This window comes from Elephantulus edwardii, unplaced genomic scaffold, assembly GCF_000299155.1.
Source record: "Elephantulus edwardii isolate Elephantulus edwardi_28Jun2011 unplaced genomic scaffold, EleEdw1.0 scaffold00168, whole genome shotgun sequence".
NCBI classification, from domain to species: Eukaryota; Metazoa; Chordata; class Mammalia; order Macroscelidea; family Macroscelididae; genus Elephantulus; species Elephantulus edwardii.
Genome location: NW_006399918.1, coordinates 2,723,613 through 2,736,318, shown reverse-complemented (window position 1 = coordinate 2,736,318; position 12,706 = coordinate 2,723,613). Strand labels below are relative to the sequence as shown.

The 12,706-nt window shown below is 36.2% G+C and overlaps 1 protein-coding gene across 1 annotated transcript; it reads left to right on the top strand.

Moving 5' to 3' along the window:
• On the top strand, positions 1-9,004 carry LOC102865981 (olfactory receptor 6K3-like). Its single transcript, XM_006895515.1, has 2 exons — positions 1-925; positions 8,943-9,004. The coding sequence occupies exons 1-2, from the start codon at positions 1-3 to the stop codon at positions 9,002-9,004; spliced, it is 987 nt and encodes a 328-aa protein (XP_006895577.1).
• The last annotated feature ends 3,702 nt before the right edge of the window (positions 9,005-12,706 follow it).

Genomic DNA, 12,706 nt, shown 5'->3' with positions numbered 1-12,706 from the left:
ATGGAGAATGGAAACGTATCAACTGTGACTCAATTTATCTTCACTGGGTTTCCCCAGCTCCATGATGGTGGCCTCCTGTATTTCTTTCCCTTACTTTTTATCTATTCCTTTATTGTTATTGGAAATCTAATTATTTTTTTTGCTATAAGGATGGATCTACGTCTCCACAATCCCATGTATAATTTCATCAGTCTTTTCTCATTTCTTGAGATGTGGTATAGCACAACCACTATCCCTAAGATGCTCTCCAATCTAATCAACAGGGAAAAGACCATCTCCTACATTGGTTGCCTCTTGCAGATGTACTTCTTCCATTCACTTGGAAGCTCTGAAGGGGTCTTGCTGATGGTCATGGCCATTGACAGATATATCGCTATCTGCAGCCCACTTCACTATCCAATAATAATGACCCCTCAGCTATGTGTTCAGCTCTCTGCAGGCTCTTGCGTCTTTGGATTCCTCATTCTTCTACCTGAGATTGTGTGGATTTCAACTTTACCCTTCTGTGGTTCCAACCAAATCCATCATATCTTTTGTGACTTCACCCCCTTACTGAATATAGCCTGTATGGATGGCTCTGTGAGTTTTGTGCAAGATGTAATCCATGCAATTTCCCTTTTAACGACAACTCTGATTATTTCTCTTTCTTACATTAGAATTATCATAGTGATTTTGAACATCCCTTCGGTTGAAGGCCGCAAAAAGGCCTTTTCTACCTGTGCTGCCCACATTGCTGTCTTCGTGCTGTTCTTTGGCAGTGTGGACCTCATGTACCTTAGATTTTCTGTTACATATACACCCTTCTGGGAAACTACCATTGCTTTTACATTTGCTGTACTTGCTCCCTTTTTCAATCCCATTGTATATAGCCTTAGAAATAAGGAAATGAAAGAGGCAATTAAGAAGCTTCTTTGTTCTCTAAAAGGTCTTTAACATATCTAATTTAAACTAAAAAAAGTGGGGGCAGCTACTGTTGGACCAGAGTTTGACTCATAGGAACTCAACTAGGTAGACCTTCTCCATTGTGTTTCCCAAACTGAAATTTTTATGGAAGGAGGCTGTCCCTCCTCCCTCTGTACAGCAGCTGGTCTATTCAAACCATCAACTTTCTAATAGGCAGCTGAGAATTTAACCATTGCAGCACAAAAGCTTCTTAGCACAAAGGCTACAGGTTTCTATTAAAAAAAAAGGATGGGGACTTTTCTCCGATATAGTGATTCCAAAGAGATTAGACTTCAATACAATTATACAATTAGGTCTGTTGTTATCTGCCATCAAGTCATAATTGACTCTTAGCTGATCCTTCCTTCAGCAAGTTTTCAGAGGCTGTAAATTACATGGAAAAAGATTGCCCATCTTTCTGTCCCGGAGAAGCTGATGGATTCAAGCCACTTGCTTTTGCTTGGTCAGTGAACTTCTTACCACTAGGCCACCAGAACTCCCTATGGGTTGAATAGTAGAGTAGAAAAGAATTTGCACTTTGCAGATTTAGAAAGAGGGCAAAAATAACAATTCTTTTCCTGTTTTCTAGTCTTGAGTAATGGTTCTATTTCCTGTATTTCTGGTTTTATCTGTTTCTGTTTTGTTTACTTTTTTACTGCAAAATATATACTGGTACATATTGTAATAATACTCATATATATTACCTGTATTCTTCAACTTATTCTCCATCTTTGAAAGTAAATCTGTCTTTAGCAATTTACTTTTTATCCATCAAGTAGTTGTTGGGTTAAAATCATGTTCCTTTGTGTTGGCAGCACAGTTCCTTACCCTGAACCAGCCACAACAGCAATAAAAATCTAAGACAACAACCCATAATGTTATTAAGATATTTGTTAAAGACTACTCCGTAAGAATTCTGTCAAAGTTTGGTTTAAATTTTTTTAAAAAATATGTGTATTTGGGCTGTATCTTTCCTCTATACTTATTCAATCTGTATGCTGAACAAATCATTTGAAAGGCTGGACTTTATAAAGACAAATACAGCATCAGAATCAGAGGAAGAAGCATAAAAAACCTCTGTGTTATGCAGATGACACAATCTTCCTCACTGAAAATGAAGAGGACCTCCAGTGTTTGTTGCAGAATATCAAAGATGATAGCTTTCAATATGGATTACATCTCAACATCAGAAAACAGAAATCCTCACCACTGGCCCAATAGGCAACATTATGATGGAGGGAGAGAAGACTGTAGTTGTCAAAAATCTCACCCTGTTTAGTCCCACAAGCAACAGCTTTAATACTTGTACTTCTTCCTGTTGTTAGATGCCACTGAGTATGGCTTATTGTGATCCTATGAACAGCTGACCTGAACCCTGCCCTATCCAGTGCCATCCTCATTATCCCTGACACACTAGACCTCATTGCTGAAGTCACTGTGTCAATCCACCGTGTCAAGCGGTCTTCCTCTTCTTCACTGATCTTCCATCTTTCCAAACATTATGTCCATTTCCAAGGTATAGCCTCACCTAGCTACATGTCCAAAGTATGAAAGACAAAGCTTCACCACCTTTGCCTCCAGAAGCACTGTTGTTGCATACTGTCAAGATGGAACTGACCCAGAGCTGACTCTCTGGTGGGTTTTCAGAGGCAGTGAATCACACAGGAGGAGATGGCCTAAGCTTTAGCTGGTGGATTTGAACTGCACGCCTTCAGAATTGCAATGCAGCTTTTCACCACTAGGCCACAAGCACTAGTAATCAAGAAATCAAAAGATGTATTGCATTGAGAAGATCTTCTGTCAAGGCCTTGCCAAGGCATTAAGGAGCAATGATGGATTTTAAAAACTAAGGTGCACCTTATTCAAGCCATAGTCTTTAATTACGTATTACTCGGCTGAAAGATAGACAAATGATGAAGGATCACAGAAGAAGAGTCAGTGTTTTTGAGTTGTGGTGTTTGAGAAGAATACTACATATCCCATGGCCTGCCAAAAAAACAAAATTATTTTGGGAACATGCAACCAGGATGTTACTTAGAAGCAAAGATGATGTGACTTCATCTCACATATTTTAGGCAAGTTGTCAAGAGTCACCAGTCCTTGGAAAGGGACATGATGCTTGGAAAGATAGAGGGTCAACAAAAAAGAGGAAGACCCTCCATAAATGGATTGATACAGTATAACAATGAGCTCAAGTATATCAGAGATGATGAGAATGGTTCAGGGTAATATTCAGACCATTGTTCGTAGGGTCACAATGAGTAATAGCTGATGCAATGGCACCTAAAAGCAACAACAATCTTTAGGATGCTGGCCATGCATGGAGAAGTATGGTTTCCTAGAACTAAGAATGTTAATTTTATCTCCTTAATTCTATTTATTTTTCAGTCAGCCTCACAGATTTTGAAATATACCTCCACTGATATGCTTTAGACGTGATGGCTTCATCATCAGGGACACCATCAACTATATTTGATGTTGGATTAAATTATTGCAAAAATAGTTTTTCAAATGTCAAATCCTTACCCATTGTCTCTGTTCCATCATAGTGGCATTGGAAGTCAGTGTTAAGACATTATGATAAACGTACATGCTTATATCAACAATAAAATTTATCAACCATTTAATCTCTTTACAAAATAATTTTTTTATTTTAATGAACATTTACAGAGATTTTAGATTTCCACTCATTTATTGTTGCAGTTTTCTCCCTGCCCATCCTCCCCTCTCCCCCCCCCACCCAGTTTGCTCCTCTCTTTGAAAAGTAAAAGAAAAATTCTTTCATTGGTATACAATCCCCCCGCATGCCTCCCACTGCCCCAAGTATACTCCACCATGCAACCTTCATTCTGGACTCTTGTTATAACCATAATACCCTATCATATATCACTTTTAAATTGTTCTCTCCCTCATCTGTTTCAATTCAGTATACATAATTTATCCAGTTTCTCTCAGTCTTACCCCAACCCAGATGTCAGTCACATTCTACAACAGTGACACCATGCAGTACTTGTCCTTTTGTGACTGAGCTGTTTCACTCAGCATAATATCCTCCAGGGTCACCCATTTTGAATAATATTGAATGAGTTCCTTGTTTTTCAATGCAGCGTAGTATTCCATTGTGTGAATATACCACAGCTTCTCTATCCATTCATTTGTTGATGGTCACTTGGGTTGTTTCCAACTCCTTGCTATTGTGAACAAAGCTGCAATAAACATGGGTGTGCATATATCTGCTTGGATGCTGGGTATGGTCTCTTTGGGATATATTTTCAGTAGGGGAATTGCTAGGTATGTCTATTTGCAACTTTTTGAGAAAGTGCCATACCATTTTACACAGTGGTTGCACCATTTTACACTTCCACCAGCAGTTTCTCCACAACCTCGCCAGCATTTGTTGTTTGCTGTTCTGTTAAATTTTGCAATTCTGACTGGGGTGAGATGATATCTCATAGTTGCTTTGATTTGCATCTCTCTTAGTGCTAGGGATTTTGAACATTTCTTCATGTGCTTGTTAGCCATCTGAATGTCTTCTTCAGTGAAGTGTCTGTGCATATCCTATGCCCATTTTTATACTGGATTATTTACCTTTATCTTGTTGTGGTTCTCAAGTATTTTATAATTTCTGGATGTAAGTCCCTTATTTGATATGCCATTACCAAATACTTTTCGCATTCTGTAGCTTCCCTTTTTACTCTGGTGGAGAAGTTTTTGGATGTGCATGGGGATTTGATTCTTTGGAGATCCCATTCATTTATTTTATCTTCTCTTGGTTGTAGGCTTTTCAGAATACTTGGAACACTGTTTATGTTGTGGATTAGGACTTCTAGTGTTGTTCCTAGCTTTTCTGTAATGAATCTTATAGTCCTTGGTTTTAGTCCTAGGTCCATGATCCACCATGAGTTGGTTTTTGTGTATGGAGTGAGGTGTGGATCTTAAGCTTGAATCTTTTGCAGATACTTTTCTAATTTTGCCAACACTATTTGTTAAAAAGGCTGTCGTTTCCCCACTTAACTGATTTCATCTCCTTGTCAAAAATCAGTTGACCATAGATGGATGGGCTGATCTCCGGGTTCTCAGTTCTATTCCATTGATCTATGTGTCTGTCATTGTACCAGTACCATGCTAACTTTACCACCATGATGGTGTAGCAGGATTTGAAATCAGGGAGTGAGATACCTCCTACCTTTCTTCTATTTTTAAGGAGTGCTTTGCTTATTTGAGGCTTCTTTCCATTACAAATTAAACTGGAGGTTGCCTTTTCCATCCCCTTGAAGAATGGAATTGGTATTTGTATTGGGATTGCATTAAAAGTATAAATTGTCTTTGGTAGTATTAGTATTGCCATTTTCACAATATTGAGTCTTCCTATCCATGAGCAAGGAATATTCTTCCACTTCTCCAGGTTTCTTTTTGTTTCTTGTAGTAATGTTTTGTAATTTTCTTTCAATAAATCTTTTGTGCTTCTGATTAAATTTACTCCCAAGTATTTAATCTTGTGATTTGCTGGTAATTATAATATTAAAGTTGGAAATAAAGAATAAGGACTTGGTGACAGAAATGAGACTAGAGATAAAATGACTGAATTTTGTATTTTGAGAAATAATTTTCAAGCAATTTGGATTTAACAAAAACTCTTTAGAATTCCATTTGCAAAGAATTAAAAATAGAATGAATGTCCCAAGGACAAAAAATAAAGACATTTCAGGAAAAACAAAACTATAGGTCATTGTACTATCATTTCAACTTAAGGAGATATTTAAGATAGTTTCAAATAGAAAAAAAAATTATACCAGGTCACACCTTGCACCTCATTGCTGTGGAGTCAGCACTCATTTCGCTGACTCTAAATGACTGGCGAGTTTTCTGAGGCTGGAAATCATGCAGAAGATTGCTCCTCTTTGTCCTGTGGGATAGATGGTGGATCCAAACCTCTTTTTTTGGGGTTGGCAACACCGTAATCGCTAGGTAACCAACGCTCCCTAATAATCCCAAGTAAGCAAATAGAATTGTACAAAAGAATAATAAACAACTGAAAAAATATAATGTTTAGATTGCTTACTTAAATATTAATTTAATTAAAATAAAGTTCATTTTCTGAGTGAAATATCCCAGTCACAAAAGGACAAATATTGCATAGGGCCACTGTTGTAAAACAGGACTGGCCTCAGGGGAGGGAAGGCAGAGAGGGAGGGGAGGAATGACATATACTGCATTGAAATAGATGAGGGAGAGTACTTTTTAAAAGGGTTATATAATTGGGTATTATTGTCATGACAGGAGTCCAGATAAAGGCTGCACAGTGGAATGGACTTGGGGGGAGGGATTGTATAACAATGAAGGAGTTTTACTTTTTAAGGAGGTGAATGGGAGGGGTGGGGAGGCTGGAGTGGGTAGGGAGAAAAGTACACCAATGAATGACTGGAAACCCTGTCTCTAAATTTTCATTAAAATTAATTAAAAAATAATAACATTCTTGTGGTTTAAAGTATTCCTAGAATTTAAAAAAACCCTGTACATTGTTATTTTATTTTGCATCCTGGTTTCTACCTTTGTCTTGATTTTTAAATCCTTCTTTGTATTTATATATGTAATTGTTATTATCAGGTACCATCAAATAAGTTCCAATTCATAGCAACTCTGTACAGCAAAGCAAAACACTGTTTGATCCTGTGGCATGCTCACTCACGTCTTTTATACTTTAATCTCATACATTTTTCTTTAATCAGCCTTTGTTTATTCTATTATTTCCTTTTAGATATGGTGCTAAATGAGGATTTAGTCTGTTTTTGTTTTATAAAGATAGCCAATTATTTCAGGGTCATAAGTAAATACATTTTCATTCACAGAAGTAAAATAATATTTTTCTGTAATAACAATTTCTCTCTCTCTCATTAGCTTTGTCCCTAGCTGTTCCTACATTATCCTTTATGATTCTCTAATTTATTCATGCTCTTCTGTCTGATACATAATCAAACCTATGAAATAATTTAATATCTAGCTGTGAAAATGGTCTTAATTTTCCAGATTTCTTTAGCTATCCTCAGATATTTATATTGTCAAGTATTTCATTTTATGTAGATCTACGATGACATTCATGGTAGCAGCAGTAAAGAGATGAAAAGAAGTGTTGCACTTGGAAAATCACTGTCAATATTCCCTTTAAAGTGCTGAAGAGCAAGTAATTAAATTTAAAGACTAAGGTGTACTTGTTCCAAACCATGATATTTTCAGATACTGCCTATACATCTGAAAGTTGATCAATGAATAAGGAAAAGTGAAGAAAAATAATCAATACCTTTATATAGTGGTGTTGGTAAAAGCGTTTAATATCCCATGGACTGCCAAATGAACAAACAAGTCTGTCTCAGAGAAAGTGCAACCAGGGTGCTTCTTAGAGGCAAGAATGATGAAACTTTGTCTTACGTATTTTGAGCATGCTGTCATGAGAGATCAATCCTTAGGAAAATGTGTTATGATGGAAAAGGTAGTTGTTTTGGTGCTATGTGCTGTCAATTTGACTATGACTCATAGCAACCCTAGGAACAATTAATCTGAAACCTCCCCTTTTCTCTGTCATCCTCATCATATCTGATACTTGATCCCATTGCTACAGTCCCTTTGTCAATCCATCCTGTTGAGGGTCTTCCTTTCTTTTCTTGACCCTACACTTTTCCAGATATAATGCCCTTTTCTAAAGATTTCCCTTTCCTAACAACATGCCCAAAGTATGTCAGATGATGGTTTGCCAACATTGTTTCCAAGGCACACCCTGGCTTTACCTTCTCCTGGATGTGCTTGTTTGTTCTCATGGCAGTCCAGGGGATATTTGGTACTCTTCTCCAACATCACAATCTGAAGATATCAATTTTTCTGCTGTCATCTGTAGTAGTTGTCCAACTTTCACATACATGTGAAAAAAATTGAAAAGACTATGGTTTGAATCAGGTGCACCTTAGAGGATCAGCTAAAGAGAGTAATACCTTTAATGGAGTGAATTGCCACAGCGATAATAGCAATGGGTTTGAGCATGTCAGAGATTATGAGAACAACACAGTTTATAGTAAAGTTTTGATTTGTTGATCACAACAGCAAAGGGTTTCTATGAGTCATAGTCAACTCAAAAGCAACTAACTAACAACAAACAACAACACAACACCCACACAACTTATAACAAATGGTGCTCAGGCCACAAGGATTCCCAACTGGGCAGAGTCCTCGCTGCCCTAACCTCCACACAGAACCTATGCTTCTCAGTCCCTGAGGTGGTAGATCCCATGCTGTTCTGATATTTGAGCAGAAGCTACAGTTGAAGGTTCCCCAACAGAGAACACCCCAGTAGAGAACATCCCAGATGAGGATGCCCTAGTGGCAGCCGCTGCTGAGACTTTGTACACCTGCTTTAATGAACACACCGAAGTGCAGACCTGCCAGTGCTAGGACACAGCCACACAGTGTGAGGGAACATCTCTCTGCTGCCTGTGAATGACCAGCTGAGAATATGTCCATTAGACCTGGGAACTGAGTGAAGGACTTTTTCATCCCCATTCACCCAAAGACAAACACCTGAGTGATCCTTGACTGAGGCAAGAAAGAAAGCACAGAGGGTTGTCCAGGAGTGGAATAGGAAAAACAAACAGGCTGACTTTCCACCCAAATGGGGATGGAATAACTGATGTCGCTGTAAGCATGATGGAAGGAAAGACCACCAAAAATAGTGGCGGGGGGAAGGGGTGGTGAAAACAAATGGCATATCTTGAGCATGCACAGTGTATGAAAATCTAGGTAGAAAATTTGCCAGAGAAAAGCAACACCCTTTGCTTGCCATGCCCATGGATCCTGGAAGAAATAGACTTGAAGGCAAAGTTTGTCAGACAAAAATACTGGGGCTCTAGCCAAAATGTAGATCCACTTGCAGAACAAAACCATAACCTTACTACCTAAACCTCCCTACATCGCCACCAATGATCACAGGATATTGAATCTGCTCACCTAGACAGTCACATCTGAAAACCATATCTCCAACCTAAAACTTGGAAACTCTATCAACCTCATATTATAATTCTTAAAATCTACTAATCTATCAACAATATCATAAAGAATAGGAACAGGCAGATAGCTACATAGACACCACAGAAGATGTCACATATAAGAACACCGCAATAATGTCAAGGAAGCAGCTGTTAGGTTTAAACATTACAGAACAACAAAGCAAAATTTCTCCTAATAAATCAGGCCAGATCATAGACCCAATGAATACCCCAGAGATAGGAAAGGAGAAATACACAAATGTGTAGTTACAAGAATCTGTACTCAAGAATTTGGTAATGACGGAAGAAAGAGTTGAAGGTATAAGATATGCAAACATCAAAAAATAATCATAACAAGACAAAGAGGGTACAACCATTAGAAAAACCTGAAGATGTAATCCAGAATAACAACACTGATATTGCAGAACTTTTAACTTGTGAGAGGGACTAAAGATCAGGATAGGGAAAATGGAACAGAGATTTAGTGAAGCAGAAGACAAGATGCTCAACAAGAACATCCTAGAAGAAAGGGGAAAAAAAAAGCAGAAATAGGGTTGAAGGAAAACAGAGAAACATAAGGACCATGTTAGATGATGTAACACAAAACAACATATGTGTAATTGGAATTTCAGAATAGGAGGTAGAGGGAAGCATTAAGAAAGCTGTGGAAGAAGTATTGGAAGAACATTTTCTGTGAATCATGAAAAATGAGAAAATATACACTCAAGAAGCACAGAGAACTTCAGATTAGACTCCAAAAGAAGATCATAAAGACATATCAAATCAAATTCTCCAAAATCAAAGGCAAGGATAGAATACTAAAAAAAAAAAAAAGAAAAGGTTATCTATAAATGAGAAATAATTAGATTAAGCTCTGACTTCTCATCAGAAACCATGTAAAAAGAAGGCAATGAAATGTAATTTTTAAAAAGCTGAAAGAAAATAACTGCCAACCAAGAAATCTATAACTAGTGAAATTGTTCATTAAATTTGAAGGAAATTGTAGGTCATTTGCAACAAAGCAGGAATTAAGTAATTCATAAAAACAAGATCAATTCTACAAGAAATACTAAAGGAAGCCCTTCACATAGACAGGGAGAGGGGAAGAAGGAGATAGATGAAAGAAGCCAGCAGCAGCAAGAACAAAATGAATTCAGCAAAATGTCAATACTAAAACCTGGCCCAATGATAATCACATTGAATGTGAATGGCTTAATTCTACCAATTAAGAGAAAAAGAGTAGCAGGTTGGATTAAAAAAACCAAACCCAAAGCCTATAAATACGTTATCTACAAGAGACACTCTAGAAATTATGACAAATATAGACTAAAGTGGTAAAATATATCAAACAAATAACATCTATAAGAAAGTAGGAGTGCCAATACTAATATCTGAGAAAATATACATCAGAGTGAAAGCCAACATAAGAGACAAAGAAGGGCCCTATAAAAAGCTCAAAGGCACAATAGAACAAGAGAACATAACCTCAGTTAGTATCTACATACCAAATAATAGATCTTCAAAATGTATAATACAAACATTAATAGACTTGATGAAAAAAATAGACAATATCACAATAGTAGCAGGAGATTTCAGTATACCACTCTCACTGAGTGATAGATCAATTCAAAAGAAACTAAATAAAAATGCAGATGAAGTAAATTATGCATCAGCCAACTCAACCTAATAGACATATTCAGAATATTTCACCCAACAAAAGCTCTTTCTTCCCAGGTACACATGGTACCATTCTCCACAAAGCTAACTTCAATAAATTCAAGAGCATTGGAATAATAGAAAATATCTTTTTAGATCACAATGCCATGAAATTAGAAATGAATAACAAAAGATAAAAAATAAAAGGCTACTCATATGGAAGTTAAGTAATACCTTGCTTTTCCACTACTGGGTTATAGAAGAAATACAAAATGAAATATAAAAAGGTTTTTTATATTAATGAAAATGAAAATATAGCATATCAGAACCTCTGGGATATAGTAAAGGCAATCCTTAGAGGTCAATTCATAGGAACAAGCAAACTAATTAAAAAAGAAGAAAATATTACAATACATCACTTAATCCAAAGTCTCTAACTAATAGAAAAAGAACAAGCTAAGCCCAAAGCCTCTAGAAAAAAGGGAAAAGATAATAACTGAAATAAATGGAATAGATAACAAACTAAAATAACTAGTTGAAATAATCAACAATACCATGAGATAGTTTTTCAAACTAGTTAATAAAATGAACAAACTGTTGGCAAACAACCAAAGAAAAGACACAAATAACTTGAATGAGAAATGAAAGAGATGACATCACAACAGAATCAACTGAAATGAAAAATTATAACATATTATGAAAATCTGTTGCTGTTTTTAGATATTGTCAAGTTAAGTAAGACCCATAGTGACCCTTTGAACAACATATCTGAGCACTGTCCTATACTCACACTTCCTGGCATATTAGAGCTTATTAGGACAAGTCATCATGTTAAAATACCTGGACAAGGGTCTTCCCTTCCTTCAGTAACCTTCTACCTTTCTGAGCATCATGTCCTTCTCCAAAAAAAAATCTAAACCATCACAAACTTGGAAAGCTAGAGGAAATAGTAAAAAATTATAGAAACTCACAACTTATCTAAATTGACACAGATAAAATTAGATCACTTGCACAGGTCCATTTTGAAAGAAGAAATTGAGCAGGTCATATATTAACTCTCAAAAAATAAAGCCCTGGTCCAGATAGCTTCACCAATGAAATCTACCAAACATTCAGAGATTTAATTGTACTCTTCTATTTAAATTATTCTACAATTCTACTAAAATTATTTCAAAATCTATAAAAATAGTACTTTCAGCTATTCTATGATAAAAGCATCATTTTGATACCAAGACCATACAACAATATCACCAAAAATAGCTATAGATTCTTGAATATAGAAGCCAACATCTTTAATAAACTTCTAGCCAACAGAATCCAACAGAATATAAAAAGAGAATTAAATATAATCCAATGAAATTCATAACAGGTATGCAAGGATTTATGTAATTAATCACATTAATTAAAGCAAAGGACAAGAACCACATGATCCTATAAATTGATACAGAAAAGTTCTTTGACAAAATTCAACACTCAACACACCTTCCTGATTAGAACATTCAACCAAACAAGAATAGAAGATAATTTCCTCAACAGAGTTAAAGGCATATGAGTAAAGCCAAGAGCCAACTACATTATCAAGTAGAAAGACAAAAGATATTCGCCTTGTGAAGAGAGACCAGGCAAAAATGTCCACTATCACCATTCTTATTCAGTGTTGTATTGGAAGTCCTACTTAGGACAATAAAGTAAGAGAAGGAAGCACGAGACATCCAAATTGTCAAAGAGGAAGTAAAACTATCAATACATGCACATGAGATGATCATGTATACAAAAAGTCCAAACAATGCAGAACAAAACCCTGTTTAGACCCAGCATATAAATTCAGCAAAGTAATAGGATACAAGATCAATACACAAAACATTAGTTGTCTCTCTCTCTCTATAGAAATAAAGAAAACAATGAAAAAGAAACAAGAAAAGCAGTACCATTTATAATAGTAATAAAATACTTAGGAAAACCAAATTGGAGATACAAACTATATAAGGAAAGCTATAAAATGTGACTATAAATAAGGGAGGGGAAGACCTAGTTAAATGGAAAAATATTCTCTAGTCTTGGATAGGAGGACTCAACAT